Consider the following 19174-nt stretch of genomic DNA (forward strand, 5'->3'; position numbering starts at 1 on the left):
TGGGGTGTGGGGGTGGAGAGAAATAAATAAATAAATAAATCCTTAAAAAAAAAAAGTAATTGGCCTCAGGAGGGAGTGTGCTTGGAGTGAGGAATAGCAAGTTAAATAAATTAATACTTGCAAAGAACTTAGTGCCTGGTAGATAATGAGACTCAGTAAATGCTAGCAATTACTAAGCTCTTGCAGCTACAGTAAAAGCACACTGAATTGGCCTCCACTGATTGGAAATTAATGATTAAAATTTCCTGGGGCAGTATGTTTAACCAACTAAGGAACAACTTACTTTCAAATATAAATATGGCAACCTTACACTCTGGATTTCCAGTTAACATTATTAACAACAAAACAATATCACTATTACACTATATGGCAGTTTTAGATTATTGTATGAATCCTCCAAAAAGAGAGATTATTATTGTAAACTAAACTATTCCTCTGGGTGTGATATATTTTGATTATATTAAATTCAGTTGAGAGGACTTTTTGTTAGATTACTTGATAAGATTGCTTTAGGGCTTTTGATTGTATTGTATCAGGGAGGGTGACTCAGGTTGAGTCCCTGCCCCCTTGCTAGGTCTGATGTAATAGACTCACATGGACAGACACAGGAAAAAGGGAGATGGCATACTGGGTTCTGCGATGTGAGAGAGAGAGGATTGCTTAAGCATGAAGTCCCCAAGAGGCTGGGCCCATGGAGCAGCTCAAAAGGAGAACTGCCTTGCTATATGCCTGATATATTACAGTTGAACTTGGAAAGAGAGTGGAACAGTGAAACTGGTAATTGGAGGCCTGGAAAGAGACAAGCCCTAAGCCAGTTTTCAGCTGAAATTGGGAAATGGAGCAGGTAAGCCTGGGAGAGAAAGTCTGGAAGAGAAAGCAGAGACCTGGCAGAGATCACCCGCCATCTTGCTTCAACACGTGGCAGCTGACTATGGTGAGAGAGCACCTCTTACGGTGCCTTGAGTTGGTCTTCTCATGGCCTTAGAATGGTAAGCTTTTACCCCAAATAAAGATCCTTTGTAAAAGGCAACGCATTTCTGGTATTTTGCATTGGCAGCCTTTTGGCAAACTAAAACACACTGTAATAGCATCTTTGTGTTTTCAAAACTCTACTTTCATCTTGGTCTTCAAAATAATCCTTTAAGGCATTAAAGGAGGTACTACTGAATCCATTTTATGAATGAGGAAGATAAGATTCAAATTGGTTACATGACTACAAGGGCCATAAAGCTTGCGAGGATCAGAACTGGAACTAAAGCCCTGGTCTTCTGACTTTTAGACTAGTGATAGTACTTCGACTTTGATGAATTCTTGCAGATAAAGTTCCAAGAACTATGAGTTCACAATCAATAATCACCAGACACAAAGGAAATAAGTCACCATGGGCAAGAGGCAGCAATATAAGACCAATAAACAGCTAGATATTAGAATGATCAGATGCAGAATATAAAATTAATACATTTAAATAAATGAATGAGTGATTGAATGATTGAGAGTCTGAGGAGAGGACAAGACTAGACTGATTGAAAAAAAAACTAAATAGAGTTTCTTGAAATGAAAAATACAATAATTGAAATTAGAAACTTAATGGATGAGGTTCAACAATTAGACATGGCCAAGGAGAAAATTCATGATTTGGAAGATAGATTTAAAGAAATTTCACAGAATGTAGCAGTGATAGAAAAAGATGTCAAGTAAGTTGAAGAAAGGCTAAGCAATAGAGGACAGAGTGAGAAGGTCCATCATATATCTAATGAAAATTTAGGAGGAGATAACAGAAAGAATATTATTTAATAATCCCCATTATTAGTTGTTTAGGTTATTTCCAGCTTTTCAGTCTTATAAATTACACTGTAATGCACATTTTTCATACAAAGTTTTGTCCATATTTTAAACTATTTTCTTAAAAAAGATTTGTTGGATGTAGAATTAAGGGGTCAAAGGCTTTTTTAAAGGTCTTTAATTCATACTGCCCAACTTCTATATACTTGCATAGTTATACAAATTTACATGGCCATCAAGAGTATATTAAAAATGACTTTGCAAAAAATTGTATATCATCATTTTTAAAATCTGCATTTCTGATAGCAATTTACAATTATCTGGTTGTTTGAGAAGGGAGTGAAAAAAGACATGTTCAAATTTGATATTTTGAACACAATTAGCTTTCCATACCACTTCCAACTCCCTCGTGGTCCAGTGTCACATGTTGGTTGCTGCTAAACTCAATTTCTTCAATGGGAGTCCTTCCAGTTACAACTGTTGTTTCAGGGATGGGCAGAAATACTTCTGCCAGCAAGGTGGCAGCACCGTGTCCAACTATTTCATATACCTGAAACCAAGGAAGAGAAAGAGCCAAATGTAGATGGGAATAGTGTGTTTACCCCAGAGAGTCATTCTACAAGTTAGTAACTGTTTTGGTTACTTTCCAGCCCAGAGAGCCCACCTCAGAATGGAAAATTGTGTTGTGTTCCCATGGAGATGAGCTTCCACCCTGTTTGTGGCCAAGTAGTTGACATCCTGTTTTAAGTTGTTGACACCCTGCTTTCTGGTCTGGTCTAATATCCTGGTGTAAATCAGGTATATCAGAGTAGCAGCCTACTACAAGTTGTCTCTGCTCCAAGCTTATACACTGGTTATCTGGAGAAGAGGCTTCCTTCTTTTCTAGTTCATATTGCTTTCACACAGCAAAGCCATCAGGTAGAATGGGTGAGACAAATATGGACATGCCACTAGATGATTTATGATCTGCACCGACCTCAAAATCAGTATGAGGATCTCACCCAGAAACACTTTAGAGTGTCAGCTATTTAGTAAATTTCTCAATTTCTTCCCCTTAATACTTCATTTTATTTGTTCACTGCTGAAACCCCACACAACTCCTTCTCAGACCATTTTCCAAGATGGAGCCAACTAGACCATCTGTACCTCTCATACTAATTATTGTGGTGTGTCTCATTTAAATTCTATCCCCATATGGTGGAAACCCCATTGCTAGGACAAACATAGATTATAAAAATAAAATCTAGCTTCAGTTGGGCCTTCTACTCTATTTGGTCACATTCCTCCTGTTTTCTTAGCTCACTTCTGGATTAAGTAGATGGCAAAGTATTCCACAGTTCTGCTGGCTTCTTTTCTGTCTCTCCACAAGATCTCTCTGATGGTACACATTTTTAATGCTAATTTTAATGCTAATTTAATCCTGTTATTTCTACTAATTAACCTTATACTTTTCCTCTTACACAACAGAGTCTTCTTCTGATCAATATTTTCCAGTTCCTACCAACAATGCACAAAGATAACATTAATGGTCTCCTTAACCCACCTTCCCTTATAGCACATTTGAGTTCTTTTTCCAGAGATGAGAGTGGATTTGTGCTGGGTTGCCAACCTGGCCTCATCTCCCTGGTATTCATCGGTTCCCATTTGCAAGATGGCTGACTGAGCTTAGCGGGCCTTCTGGGGCAAAGGGAGACTTGATATCACTGTGAGTGTTCTAGCAGGTTGGTTGCAGCAAGAGACTTATGATTGTTCAGGACTTTCCTGTGACTGGGTGGCCCAAGTCTGCCTAAATTTTGGGCTCAGCAGGAAGCCTAGAGTAGCCACACACTTAAGCCACATTCTCTGAATTCATCTATATCAGTAAGAAGGTGATATTTTTATCTATATTAAAAGTCTTTTTCTTATGGAAAATTTCAAACATATACAATTTTAGAAGAATAATACACCATGTATCCACCAAGCTGCAATTATCGCTAACTTATGGCAAACCCTGTTTCATTTATAATTTCAACCATTCCATTACCCATCTTTAAGTGGTTTTCTGTATAATTAAGTTTAGTATTAAAAATTTTCTAAGCCAGAGTTTCTCCAACTCTGCACTACTGAGATTTTGGGATATATAATTCCTTATTGTGGTGAGGTGTCCTGTGCACTGTAACACGTTTAGCAGCATCCCTAGATTCTACCCATTGGACGCCAGTAGTTCTCCCCACTTGTGATAGCCAAAAATGTCTCTAGACATTGCCAAATGTCCCCTGTAGGGCAAAATCACCTTCAGTTGAGAAGCACTGCTCTAAGCAAAAGGCCTCTGTGCATGTGTGTGTGTTTGTGTGCATGTGTGTGTTTGAAGATGGAATGTTAATGAAGAAACAAGACAGGAAATAGAGTTTGATTTACAGTCAACCATTTGGCTGTGCAAAGCAAGGCAGAATTGAATTCAGAATAGCAATTAGATCAACTGTTTCAAAACTGGGGCATTTATGAAATTTTTATTACTTTCCCTATATTTGGAATACTGTTTGTTTTAACTCAAGAATCTGGTGCAAATTTTTTGCTAACAGTATTTAGAATTGTATAGATAAGATAAATCTTGGAAATTTAGGGAAATTAAGATAGATGAAAAATAATATTCTATCTTGAAGTAAAGTTTATATTCCACGGTTTTCTTGATTAAAAACAAAACAAGGGAAGCGGTTGTGGCTCAATCAGTTGGGTTCCCGTCTACCACATGGGAGGGTTCATGACCCGGGGCCTCCTTGTGAAGGCAGGCTGGCCTGTAAGCCATGGAGAGTCACTGGCCCGTAAGCGCTGTGGAGAGCTGATTCAACAAGGTAACGCAGAAGAGCGTGCATCGGATGGAGCTGACTCAGCGAGGTGACACAACAAAAAGGGAAACAAGTGAAAACACAGAAGAGTGTGCAGAGAATGGACATAGAGAGCAAACAACAAGCAAGCTGCAAGGGAGGGGGAGAATAAATAAAAAATAATATACAGACACACAGAAGAACACACAGCGAATGGACACAGAGAGCAGACAGCAAGCAAAAAGCTGCAAGGGGGGTGGAATAAAAAACAAAGCAAAACAAAATAGTTTTGCACTTCATGGAGTTGGATCTGGTACAAGCTGCTGCTATTTACTCTTGGTTGCACTTTTTTTTTTTTAAGGAGGTACTGGGGATTGAACCCAGGACCTTGTGCATGGGAAGCAGGCACTCAACCACTCAATCACTGAGCTACACCTGCTTCCCTCAGTTGTCTTTGATGCCGTCCACCAGTCACTTTCGTTGTCTCCTGGTCTATGTACCCATTTCCCCTCAGCTGTTGAATCAAACCCCCTTTCAACTCTCACATCCACAAACTCCTTTCCTTCACTGAGGAGACGGAGCACCTCTGACATGGACATCCTTCATCACCCACCCTGTCTTGTCACTGCTGCCTCTAAGGACATAACCTGAGGCTAAATCCCACTAGGGTGTTGTATTAGTTAGCCAAAGGGGTGCTGATGCAAAATACCAGAAGTCGATTGGCTTTTATAAAGGGTATTTATTTGAAGTAGAAGCCCACAGTTAACAGGCCATAAAGCATAAGTTACTTCCTTCACCAAAGTCTGCTCCACATGTTGGAGCAAGACGGCTGCCAATGTTCAGTCTTCCTCTTCCTCTTAAGGCTCTGTGGTCCCAGGTTCTTCCAATATCAGCCGCAGGCCATCAGGCTCTCTAGGCTGTGTCTCTCTTCCTGGGGCTGGAGTTCTCTGGGCTCAGACTTGCTTCTCTCCACAAGGTCAGCTGTAGACTTTCTCTCTTCCCGGGGCCTCTGCCATGTCTGTGGAGCCGTCTCTATTCTTCTGTGTTCTTCTCCTGTGTGTTCACTGCCTTGGCTCCAGTTTAAAACTCCCTTATGCCCTCCTTTTCTGTGTCTTTACTTCCCAGGCTCCTCATCAAAACTCCAGCATCACAACTCCAACTAACTCCTCTGTTCTGCTGGGTAGTTTTATCTGTGACTTCCTGCTCACCAACATCCTACTGACGTGGTCCGATCAAAGCCTCAATCATTATTTAATCAAGAAAAAGTGAAACCTCTGAACCCAATGCAATCGAATGTGCAAACAGGCCAGTTCACAAACATAATCACTATTTGTTTTTGGAATTCAAAAACAATGCCAAACTGCTACAGGTGTGTGGACCCCACCCCTCCCACTGTCCTGTGGGATCTGATCCTTCACCCCACACCTACAACTTTCCTTTTTAAAATTTCAAAGTCATCAATCTTTTCTCCACTGGCTGCTTTTCTCACTGCCCACAAACATGCTCACCACACCCTGAAGTAAACCAGGGCTCTCTTTCAGACCCCTGTTCCATCTATCTCCTTCCCTCTTCTGCCGCTCCACCGGGAGGGGAGGCTCTGCTGGGTGATTTCACTCTTCTCCCTTCCTGTTCCCTTGGATGCCAGTGTCCAGGTCCTTAGGGCACGTCTCCACCACTGCCACGCCAGAGACCACGTCTAGTCCATCTTCCGGTTTCTCATGCTGCCTTGCACAACATTGACACTCAATAAACACGGATCGAATTTACAAACTACACGTGGAGTCAGCACAGCAAGGTGGCTAGGAGAACAGGTTCTGGGGTCTGAGCCAGGGCTGCCTGACCTTAGGCCAATTACTAAACTTCTCTACATTTCAGTTTCTCCATCTGTACTATGGGAATAATAATACAACTACTATAAAGTTGTTGTAAAGATTAAATAAGTTTATACATCAATAGATCTAAAATAGTGCCTGGCATATTGTAATTATCCAATAAATGTTATAATGTCTTATACAATTATTAAGTATAAACACAACTCAAGCCATTGAGTTACATACTTTGAGGTGATACCTAAAATTCTTTCCCAAGGCTTCTGCCATTGTTCTATCGTAATTAGTTCTTTGGGCATAGGAAATAAATCAAAGTGTGAATTTTGCTCTTCTTTATCACTTATATCCCAAGAACACTGAAAAAACAAACATAAAATTTAGAGCCAAACAGACCTGGGTTTGAATTCTGCTCTACCACTTGACTTGCTTTGTGTTACTAAGTTACTCAACATTTTTTCATGAATTTAAAATTGGGATAATAATAGTAACCATGGTTTTTTTAGGGTAACAAGAGACAATATGACAACATAAGTAAAGAGCCTGGTCATGCAGGAGACACTTAAAAAAATAATATTTCCTAGAGATTTCTCCAATTTCCACAGGCCCTGTCTAGCTCAGGCTCTCTTCTTACCTGGAGATGACAACAGCTGCCATCTTCCCCTTACCCCTGCAAACCACCTTCTCCTCAGCAGCCACCTGCCCTTCCACACCTGTGCTCGCTGCTCTGCCCACTTCAGGTTTCCCTTGGGTTCCAGGGGCAGTTCTCAACAATCTGACTCACTATCATCCAGGTAACCATGTACACAAAGTGTGCGGACAGATACTTGCTTTGGACTTATTTCCACAACTACAGCAACAGCAGCAAAAGTCAAGTAGTTCTGGGTGGGAAGCACACTCTTCTAAATACCACTGTTTTCTACACTGAAAGCACAATCCACAGACAAGTCAGGGAAATCAGGAGAGGCCCTGGGAAGGGAGACTAACATATCACCAACTAGGTTAAAAGGAAAATTTCCCTTTCCCGAGCCACTCAAGAAACATGATTAATTCATCAGGAACATTTTTTTTTTTATAAGGAAAAAGTAATTCTAAAAACTTAAAAATCACCCAGCAGTATTTCACAACACTTGTTAGTTTTGGGGAATCAATAAGATAAATGCAAGGTGAAATTATAGATATGCGTGATAAACAAAGAAATGAAAATAATCAAAAGAGCATTTTAAAAATTTCTAAGTCAAACTTCATTTTTGTAATAGGTCATGCATTTATTTTAGAATGAGCTGGGAAGCCAGGATTTTAAGTCTTCCTGTGAAGGATGTTGGCCCTTGTTTACCACCCCTGTCCTGTGAAGTTCAATCTCATACTTCTCTTGGGACTAAGTGATTTGACTCCTTTTACTTCCCTGGAGTCCGCTGTCACGAGGCCCTGTTAATCCCACCTTTCATGACTGCAGCATGGCTCTAATTCACTCATTCCTCCAATTTCTACCACCAGGTCCCAGTCCAGTCCCGCAATGTCAGTTTTTTGTGCTATCCTCTGGACTTCTGCTTGTGCTACTGCCTGGGCATTCTTATCTCAAGCCTGACTGGGAAGGACTGAGCCTTGCAATTAAAAGTTTGCACGAAATCCAACATCAAAGCCAACATCGTTCCCTCCAAAGGTCCTTCCCACCCATACCCAGCCATGGATTGTTTTGTTGCAGTTCTCATTCTCTCATCCCCCAGATGGATTTAAAGCTCCCTGTGGCCGGCTGAGTGCACCCAATTTCCCACCACACTCCTGGTTCAGCTGGTGCAGTGCTTAAAATATCAAGCAGCAAACTTTCACGACTTAGTGGTTGAACCATCAATTGACTCATTGTCATTTCGAGAACCTCTGAACTTTTTCTGAACTAGATCAGCCCCAAAAGTTAAGAATTTGAAAGCACAGGATAAACAGATGCATTTAAGGAGATTTTTCTTACCTTCCTAAAATTGTCCATAATTCTTAAACTTTCCCTAATTCAACACTAGCAATTAAATGGAAAATTTCCAAAGAGAGTAGTCCTATTCCTAGAGAACTGAAATACAATATCCTCTAAATTAATTTTATCTGCAGCTTCTATTCAGTCATAAAAATTATGCCATTTGCGAAATGCTGTTTGATCAATTATTAAGCCCCTGTATTCAGCTTAAGAACTTGGCCAAGATGCCTTTAATTTGTCATTTTTGGAAAAAAGATGACACTATTCAGCTTAAAGGGCCACATTAACTGCCTATGTGTATATTCTTGGTAATACAGGAGAAAACTTAGCTTTTGTGTTTGAAAACTTCACTTCAGAGTATTGCTTTTGAAAAAGTTATTTTGGTTGCAACATCTGCAAGAAACTAATCATCAAGACAGTAAACAGGAGATAGTATAGGAGTCTTTTCACTTATATTGTATTTCAGAATGTCTATTGGTGTGCTGGGGGAAAGTAGAAGACCACTTCTTTCCTTCCAAAGAAATTCAGAAAATTTAGAACTGCCAGTGGTGGGAGTGGCTTCAGAAGCTGCCCTGGGGGTCTGAGCTCACACCCACCAGCAGAGGAACGGGGGACTTCTCTCCCGCTGGCTGTCCTCTTTTACAGGGGGTGCCTGCCTGCGCAGCCTTCCTCTCCTTCCTACCTGCTACCGTTACTGCCTGCTGCTTTCCCTTGCTTCCTTCTAGCTCTCCACCTGGGCTTCTCACATTAATCTTAGTCTTCCTCATGCCAGCTCTTCCTCTGCAGGAACGGGGAGGATGAGTTAACGCCAAATCTCAAACGAGGGGGACAAGGCTGAATGGCTGAACTGTTTGCTATTGTGCGAATACACAACGGCAGAGATGGACACACGGCTCCAGCGGCCGCTCGTGTGTTAAGGGCAGGTGACAGAAATGCACCAGATGAACCTAAATGAACACCAACTGGCTATGGAGGTTGTGCTCGTTTGTCTTCTCAGTCCACTTTTATTCCTAATGTATCCATTTTTCCCCATGAGCCGCAGACCTGACTTTACTCCTTTGCTCAAGCGAGTGTGCTCAGGACCAGGGCAGGGGGCTCACGCGGGAAGCAGTGAAGACTGGGGTTTCCGGGGCCTGCCCAGTGCAAGGCCATCCCCACCCCACCAGGTGTGAGGATCTGACATGTTTCCAAACCCTAAGCCAGCCGGACGGAAGCCACTGCCCCCAGGCCCGTGCAGGGAATCCCTGGTCAGGAGGGGCACCTCGTCACCGGGCGCTGGCAGTATAAATACCACTAATAGCTCGTAAATGTCGCATATCTGAAATTGGACAGAGTCTTTCCATCGATGGGGGGGGATCATTGTTTAAGTGGCGGGATGTTTGACCTCAAAGTGGCTGGCCATCAGGTGACAAAGGCCAAAGAAATCCCCACCTGGTAGCATCATGGAGCCCACTCAGACACGCTCCATTGAGAGGACAGAGGAAAGCTGAGCTTCTGAGTGTCGCGGGCCAGCCTCAGCAGGACCTGAAAGCCTGAATGCAGGGAGGTGGGCGGGGCACTGCACCTGCCCACTCGCCCAGATCTTGCCCAGCAGCAGCGCTGGGTGGGCTCTCCTCTCCCACCTGCAGGCACAGCCACCTTATTTCAGTCTCTGTGTCCAAATGGAATTGTAAATCACGGGGGCAAGTGGGAGACATTTATAGAGAGATTATTTTCAGATATTCAGAAAGGGAATTTTCAGGCTTAAGCAAAGCCCAGTTTCCACCAAGCCCTCAAATTGTATCGCCATTCTAATATCATCTCTCACTTCTCAAAAAGTACTTGTTTCTTCTCAAGGATTTATTTTATTTATTTCTCTTCCCTCCCTCCCCCCTACCCCCATTGTCTGCTCTCTTCTGTCCATTCGCTGTGTGTTACTCTGTGTCCACTTGCATTCTCAGTGGCACTGGGAACCTTTGTCTCTTTTTGTCACATCATCTTGCTGCATCCGCTCTCCATGTGTGCAGTGCCACTCCTGGGAAGGCTGCACTTTTTTTGTGTGGGGCGGCTCTCCTTACAGAGTGCACTCCTTGCGTGTGGGGCTCTCCTACACAGGGGACACCCTTGCATGGCACTTCTTGCGCTCAGCAGCACTGTGTGTGGGCCAGCTCACCACACGGGTCAGGAGGCCCTGGGTTAGAACTCTGGACCCCCTATGTGGTAGGCGGACACTCTATCAGTTGAGCCACATCTGCTTCCCTTGTTTCTTTTCTTACTGGCAAAACAAGTTCTAGCTCTTTTTTCCAGGTTTCAGAATATATAGAAAGGTTTTGAAAAGTTAGAATGAGGTTTAAAAAAATTTTAAGAGTGACCAGACTAAGCCAAATTCCAAAGTGTTAAGAAAAGCACTTCTCAGTTGTGCACCTACCAATGCTCTTATTGGTAAAGCAAAGGGCGTGGCCTGTAGTCCTGGGGTTCGTTGTTTTGTAAATGAGGATCCCCACCCACCCCTGTCTCTCCCCAGGCCATGGGTGAACAGATGTGTACAGAAGTGCCACAGCCTCTGGCCACATCCCCATCTGCCGTGGCTGATCTTGGGTGCCCAGTGATGGCCCTTTCAGGATTCCTGTCCCATTCCTTGGCACCCCTCTGCACCTCCCACTGTCAAAAGAACCTCCTCCATTAGCTGCCTCAAACGCCTTCTGCCAGTTTTAGACGGCTTTTCAGTGCTAGCGTCTAGGCAGGGGTGATTTTCCAAATGTTTAGCAACGCACATGCCAGGGTACTGCCCACTCCACGGGAAACACGGGACCAGGTCCTGGGACAATAACCCTGCATAGCCACACCTCTTGACCAGTTGCTTGGAGGAGGTCCAGGGAATGCCACTGTGGCCAGAGTGGCATTTCGGGGGCTCAGGGCAGCAGCTATTTGTCCACCAGTAGGAAATGTCTACATAGTTATGTAATTATGTAGTTATAATAGTACCTACAGGTTTAATGCCAAAATACAATCTATAGAAAGCAGCTGCTTGGAGCACTGTGTTGAGAAGGATTCTGAAGTTATATGCAGGCTCAGTGAGGGGAAAAGGGGGTGATCAATTGTGATTTCTGCCAAGGGTGGTAGATGGAAAATAGTGATTTCTGCATAGGTGGTGGATGGGAAACGAGGGCACGAGTGCCACATATTTGCAACCCTAGTTAATGAATTTATTTAGTAACCTAACAGAGGATTCACTGGGAGAACCATAAGCCTTAAGACACAAAAGGATATTTTGTTAATTGGATTTAGGCTAGTGGAGGAGATTTGTTTGGAGGGGGGATCCTAGAGCCTTTTCCTCCATCACGACCCCCTGGGATTGTCACATCGTTGGTGTGACATATGCTAGGGTCCCGGTAGAGGTTGATATTGAAGTATTCCCGTGTGTTCAGTGGATGAGCCCAAGGCCCCTCCCACCCCCATCTCAAGGCCACACTTGAGCTCTGTGGCCAGAGCGCCGCTGCCAGCACTTCCAGGTGACTGGGGCAGCAGATGTTCTGCCAAGGCCTTGAGAACAGACTCACCAAGGAAAAGGCCGCCCTCCCGTTCCCCTTGAGGATCTATCAGGGGTGACTTAAAGTCACCTCACAGCCACCATGACCAGAACATTCTTGGGACAGTAACTAGAGTTAAAATGCGTACCTCAAGGGTTAAACTCTCCGGCCAGTTGAATATTTGCAAGTTGAAAATCTGTCCAAAGTGAACTCGGAAGTCCGCCCCCAGCGGCCGGCTGACCGTCCTGGACACCTCCTTGTTGTTGAAGAGCACCTTTAGGTACACCGCGCGCCTCTTCACGTCCTCCCTCCGCAAGACCTCGGCCCTGCGGAGAGAGACCATTTGCAGGGTGGTTGGTGGAAACGCACGGGAGGGAACAGGAGTATGTGCAGAGGGGCACCGAACAGAACAAGATCCACTGGAGCGGACACTGCCGGTCACTTCCACCCTCACTGCTGACCAAGGCAGCCACAGGCCTTGCAGAGCTTCATACAAGAACACATTGTGATATGGAACCTATGGAAAAGCCATTAAGAGGTGAAAAAGCCGTAGCGAATTTGAGAGCAACGGCCCTTAGGGAGGGGAGGTGGCTCAAGCAATTAGGCGCCTCCCTCCCACATTGGAGGTACCAGGTTCGGTTCCCGGTGCTTCCTCGAAAAACAAGGAAGATGAACAGACACAGCAAGTGCACATGAGGGGGTGGGGAGAAACAAATAAATCTTGAAGAGAATGGTTCAAGGACCACTGTCCAATGAGCTCTCTTATTTTTTCCAAGCAATATTAATGTTTGCATCCCCAGATTTAAGTAAATGGAAGCATATTCCTTACTAAACAGAGTGGATTCAAATCATGAAGGACAGTAGTGATTTATATTTGGGCAGGATCATTTTTTCCTAAAAGACAGTAGCATATTGTAGCCAATTGGTCAAGCCTGTTTCTCCAAGATCCAGGTTCTTCATACTTTCAGACTAGGTGCAAACTGCTCAATGAACTCCGGGTATTGAGCAATGTTTCTCATTTTAAAAGGTCATTGCAAAAGCTATCCTAGCACTGTGAAAGAGTCAAAGCATTTCATTCTAATAGCCAGAAAGTTAAAAAACAAAAACAAAAAAACCCATGAAACCTCTAAGAGTAGGCTTTAAATTTTTGGTATCTATCTGCAGAGATGACTACCAAAAAAAGCCAGTTTGGTTTTACATCAATAGCAATGCAAGCTTGTTGAAAAAAGGCATGAAAATCAAAAACAAAACTTTGGGTCTTTTGGGTGGTAGTTTTAACTTTCTATAATCTCTGTAATTTAGAACTCTCCTAGACATGACATTGCTCAAATGATTTGAGCACTTTTTTTTTTTCTTATATGGTACACTTAACAGCAAATTGTAAGAAGTATCTAAGACACCCAAAGACTTAGTCTCCACTTAGAACTATTGTGAGGCGTATTCTCATTAACTTCATAAAACAAACAGACCTAAAACAGCTCCCTTTTCTGCAGTTATAGTCGTTAAGGCGGGGGTAACTTGGGAGGTAGGCCCGAGTCCCAGGGAAAACGCAGCAGCTTGAGACAGGGATGCCCATTCTCAGCCAAAATGGGACCCTTCATAAAATACTGTCAAATCAAGTCCAATTTTTCCCTTTAAAAACATGCTCTGTAGTCACATTTTTTGAATGTTCTTCACAAAATTATAAGGTGTGGGTTCTGTGGCTTGAAAATAACCATTTTGGTGCCAAGGAATAGTTTATGTCTAGCACCTGAATGCCGTGAAGTTGAGAGAACACATGAAAACCCACACAAAGCCACAATTTTAAAGTAATAAATGATTGGTGCATTAACAGATGCCTGAAACCAAGAAGTTTGCATAAAGTCTTATAAGGTGTTCTCTACTTCCTAATAACTCATGAGGCTGACAGATTTGACTTGAATTCTTATTTTCTGTGTTGGGGTATCGAGTATCTCCAGTCAAAGATATCCCCGTGTTCAAGATAGGCCTTCTTTTCTTTAGAGACTTAAGCCTGGGATCTGGGGTGTTATGGATTATAATATGCAGCAGAACCATCTGGGGGCCTGTGCCAGCAGTTTTTGGGGCCCCAGCCCGGAGTTTCTGATTCAGTAGGTCTGGTGTGGGGCCTGAGAATATGCATTTCAGTCCGGTTCTCCAGTGATGCTGCTGCTCCTAGAGCCACATTCCAAGAACCATGGCTATGAAGTGTGGGGAGAAGGAAATTCAGACGGGAGATCAAAGGTGTATGCATATGACGTGACAATTTTGAAAAAGAGGGTAAACATACAAAAGTGTGTTTGTGAATTCATGACATACGTAGATTTATATAAATAAAGTAAAGTCTCTGTTTCTCTCTTAGGCATCACGTAAGAATGACTAGAATGGCATTTTTTGTCAAATTCGGAGGAGAGGCTTGGGATGGCCTGGTATAAAAGACTCACCCCTCACTCACTTGGGGAGGCTCTGTGGTGCTTCAAGGAGAGAGGCTGCCCCTGGAGCAGCTGAAATCAAGGGGCAAGGAGCGGTAGGAGGCACCTGCTTCCAGTGGATGGAAGAGACACGCTGAGGTTTTAGATGAGGGGCCCAAATTCAAAGTCACACTGGCAGCCCCTGGGAGAGCAGGCATAGGTTTGCTTTGCTCCAGGCAACTTCACAGGGTGTCCTGAGCCGCCAATAGGAATGTATTAAGTCGTTCAGCCATATGAAATGACCCCGAACGGTCAACTGCCAGCGAGTCCTTGTCGTTCAACCGGACATATGCTTACGGGGAGTGACCGAGTCTCCTGATCACAGGTCAGGGGATGTGTCCTCCACCAGCACACGCGCACACGTGTCGCGGGTGTTTGTGTGAAACGGCGGCCTCGCTGGTGCCAGAGCCTCCACTCACCTGGGACACTGGTCGTTGGGCGTCACGCTCCCTGCCAGGCTCAGCTCCGGGGCCAGCCGGGGCTCCCCGGGCCGCCGCCGGCTCTGCGCCGCTCTGTCCCTCACCTGCTGCTCTAGCGCCGCGCGGTCGGCGAGCTCAGGAGGGACCGGCTTCGCGGGAGCCTCCCCGGGATCTGGCTCCTCGGGCTCTTCATCGGGAGGGTCTTCTGCCGCTTGCTTCTTTTTTTTCTTCTTGGCCCTCTGTGGGGTAAAAGGTGCCTAGATGTCAAACTGGAATTTTGGAATTTTGGTTGCGAGTACAGTCTTCAGAAGCAGGTAAACCTGGAGGCAAACCCAGCTCCACCCCCAGCAGCCGCGTGCATGCAGGCAGCTCCCAAGCCACCGGGCCTCTCTGTGCCTCGGTTTTATCATCTCTGCAACGGGGGCAATTACAGGACCCCCTTCCTCTGCCAGGGCTGCTGAGGTAATGCCCAGAAAGCACTTCACCCAGTGCCTGCACCCGAGAAAGAGGTTAAACTATGGTAGCTATCAATATTGGTTCTAAAGGCCAAAGACATCTTGACATTAAAGTAAGGCTTGTGATTGTGACCGGCATCGCAGGCCACCCTGATCACTTCCTTGCCGTCCTCGCCTTCGGTTTTGCATGTCTAAGGTTGTATCATTTATGGAGGGAAACCAGAAGCATCAATGCACGTAATGAGATAATACACGTAAAATACTTACAACGTGCTTGACACATAATACGTGCTAAGACCCTTGAGCGATTGCTATGTCATTACTTATTTGGTCTGTCCGAAAATCACAGAGTGCCACCAGAGAACCATCTGTGGACAAAGCTGGCTCTGTGATCTGCTAGGTAGGAGCTGTTTAACCAACACCTTCGCCAGTCCATTCGCTCACAGGGGAGACTGGGCAAAGCTGCAGGTGACCCAGGCTGCCAGCACACGTCCCCTCCTGCCTCGTGGAGCTGCTTTCCAGACCCTGTCGCGGAGGCCAGGCTGCTCAAGGCTGGGGGCCTGTGCGCACACCTGAGCTTTCCTCCAGGCTCTCCACTCCTGCTGCGCAGTCCTGAACGCTTCCAGCTTCTGCTCGTACTCTTCCGTGAGCTCTTCCAGGATCTCCTTGACTTCCGTCTGGATTTCTGCTTCATAGGCTGCTTCATCTGCCCTCTGGTCAGCTTTCTCCCTTGAAAATAATTTGCCGTACTTTGATTATCTCTTGGAATTAAGCCAGAGAGTAAGAGTAATAGCGATTCTGATAGGCTGATGATGCGCCAGACCCCTTTCTAAAATCGTTGCACTTGTTAATTGATTTAATCCCCAGACCTGTGGGCAGCAGGTACTACGATCATGCCCATTTTATGCACCAGGAGACTGAGGCATAGAGGGGTTCGTCCAAGCACGCACAGTTGCTGAGAGGAAGAGCTGGGGAAGGCACCCAGTCTCTTCACTGCCAGGCAACTATGCTGCTCTGAGTTTGAAGATCCATATGGCATGCTGACACCATGCCCGGAGGGTCTCAAGCGACAGTGATAGAAGTATTATTGTAGTTATTGTGTTAATGCTTTGATTGGATGAGGAACCATTTCACTATGTTGCTACGGGGTCCCTGAAAATAATTTTTCTTGACTTTGGGTTGACAAGTGGAGTTTTTCTCTGATGTCTTTGCCTGCACTCCCCCAGCTCAGCTCAACCCTAGCCAGAGTTTCCCACAAAGTGTTCTTTGGACGCCTTGTCCTCTGAGATGTGCTGTCCCTTCCCATCTCCCCCCCTCCCCCCCAAAGTGCTGTGGCCAAATCAACACGAGGTTAAACAAACGTAGAAGTTTCTTTGCTGCTCATCTTTTCAGAGGCCTTTATAGGCTAATGTGCAGCGTGGCTGCCCGGGAAGAGGATGGAAGCCTGCCACTCATGGCCTGCGCCTTTTCTCATAATCTAGCCTGCTCTCCAGCATTCCTCAGTCTATTTTGGACAAATTCAGTCAGTAGAGCAGACAGGTGTTTGCTTATGGACGTGTGAGGCCTGGTGAATTTAGCAGTGAACAGTTTTCCCAAACTGTCCTCTAAGGTACTACTAAAGAAATCCCTTTGGATACACAGTGGTCCCTAAAATTTAGAAACATAGGGCAAATTGGGCTTTAAACCTATTTTTCATTCCTGATATATAGCAACACAGCCACTTTTCTTATTGTTCAGAAGCATGAATAAACCATTGAAATCTGAATAATTTTTTTTTGCAGAATAATTATGCTGTATCTTAAGGTGGCCAGATGAATCAAGAATGTGGAAATGGGCACTTCCAAAGAATGTCGGAGAAAGAATCTGGTAAAAGATTTATGTGCTGCTTCTGGGTGGGAGAGAAAGCCTAGAAGATGGAATCTGGAAGCAGAAACACTAGAATTTCTGGTAAACATCTCTGATTTCTGAGGGAAAGAATTTTTGAATTAGTTTTACATTAACCACTATTAAATGAGCAACTACTAAGTGGAAGGCACCTCTTGACCAGTTGGTATCCAGCAGTGACAAAGTCCCACCCTCACAGAGAATAGTCTCATATTTGTCCAGAGAACTCGAGGATTTCTCAGTCTTTTGATAATTACAGCCTCCTAAAATCACAATTTGCGACCCTCTTTGGTTAAGAAATAGATGTTTTCAATGCACAGTATCAGATAACTACCTAACTTTGTCACATTTTATGTGGCTATACTGGCACAGCACATATTCGGAAGAAACAATCTGAAAGGGCCCCAAACTGGCAGCAGTTCTTGAATGACTATATAGAACATGGTTTTGTTGTTTTAAACTGCACTCTTAATCATTTATAAAAGTCTAGCCGATTAGGTAGCATAAATGTCATCAAGGTGCACTTTTGTGGAGGGCATAGCCACATCATACACAAAAGATCAGTTCCAAGTGGGTTAAAGACGAAGTGGGAAAGCTAAAACTCTAAAGGTTATAAGAGACAACATAGCTGAGTAGCTGTACAACTCAGGATGAGGATTTCTTAAACAGCATGCAAAAAGCACCAATCATGAAAGAAAAGACTAATATATCCTGTGCCTTTAAAAGTAAGGATTCTTATCAGCAAAAAGCAATAAAAAGAGAATAAAGAGACAACTCTAGTGTGGAAGAACATATCAGCAACATACATCACAACAAAGGTCTCGTGCCCGGGATATCTGCACAACTTCTACAACTCAGGGAACATGGGGAAAAAACCCACAAAAGATAAATGATCCAGTTCAAAAACTGACAAAAGACTTGAACATCATCACCTAATAAAAGAGAGAATCAAAATGGCTAATAAATACATGAAAGAAAATGTTCCATCTCATGAGCAGTCAGGAAAATACAAATTAAAACATGTTGCCAGATTGGCAAAACCAAGCGCTGGGTGGTGTGGACCTACAGGATCCCTGACGAAAGAATAAATGAGCACAACCACTCTGGAAAAAGGTTTGGAATCAGAATGAAAGGTGAAGCAGCACATCCCCTGAGACTCAACTATCTCCTTTCCAGGTATATTTCCTGGAAAAGTAGGGAACAGGTACCCTAAGAGCCATGCTCAAAAATGTCTACAGGAGTGCTGATGCAACAGTTGAAAAATGGAATCCACTCTAACGTCCATTAAACAGACAAATTCTGCTAAATGAATTCATATAATGCAATACTATAAAGCAAAGAAAACAAACTGCAACTATGTGCCATAAAGTAGATGAATCTCTCAAACACATTTTTGAACAAAAGAAGCAAGTGTGTATTCACTAAAGAAAACCCAATGCATACTTTCAATTATGTATATGCCAAATAGCCAACATCAAATGATATATCCTTAGGGATTACAGTTAGATGGCAAAACTATAAATAAAAGCAAGGAAAGAATGATCACAAAAGTCCAGATAGTGGTTACTTGAGGGATGGAAAGGGATAGAGGTGGGACAGGCACACGGGGCTGCCCAGGTACTGCCAGAGTTCTACTACTTAACCCGCAGGGTGGTTACATGGTTATTCAGTTTATAATTATTCTTTAAATCATATCAGTATTTTATACATTTTCTCTTTTGTATGACATAACCCAAAAAAATTATTTTTGAAAAATGCATACTTTCTTAAAACAAGTTTCAAGGGCGTATTCGTAAACCTCTGGAACTCCCGAAGGGATTTCATCTCTTTCCAAACTTTTATGATGGTCTTAAGCAATGTTCGATCTTTTTCTTGTTCAAGATCACGCAATTTTCTTGTTTGCCTACAAGACATAATTTATTAGTGTAGATGAAAAAGTTACTTAGGTGTGTTTAAGTTCGCAAATTAAAAGAAGAAACAGATAATGCTACAGTGATTGTATATTCATTCTGATAGCTATGTTAGTTTCAAACGAGTATAGAAAACCGAACCCTAGTGCAA

The 19174-nt window shown here is 43.7% G+C and overlaps 1 protein-coding gene across 5 annotated transcripts in view; it reads right to left on the reverse strand.

Moving 5' to 3' along the window:
• CC2D2A (coiled-coil and C2 domain containing 2A) overlaps positions 1-19174 on the reverse strand; it is a 131132-nt gene that overhangs the window by 44922 nt on the left and 67036 nt on the right. For all 5 annotated transcript variants that reach the window (XR_011649604.1, XM_058300761.2, XM_058300755.2 and 2 more), the window contains 5 exons: positions 18876-19016; positions 15802-15958; positions 14775-15013; positions 12036-12213; positions 2176-2332 (listed from right to left, as the gene is read on the reverse strand). Coding sequence is in view for 4 of the 5 variants with exons in the window: in XM_058300761.2 (XP_058156744.1) it covers positions 2176-2332; positions 12036-12213; positions 14775-15013; positions 15802-15958; positions 18876-19016 (872 nt within the window). In the remaining variant the exon portion in view is untranslated. The remainder of the gene's footprint in view (positions 1-2175; positions 2333-12035; positions 12214-14774; positions 15014-15801; positions 15959-18875; positions 19017-19174) is intronic.

Source organism: Dasypus novemcinctus, chromosome 1 (genome assembly GCF_030445035.2).
Source record: "Dasypus novemcinctus isolate mDasNov1 chromosome 1, mDasNov1.1.hap2, whole genome shotgun sequence".
Classification (NCBI taxonomy): Eukaryota; Metazoa; Chordata; class Mammalia; order Cingulata; family Dasypodidae; genus Dasypus; species Dasypus novemcinctus.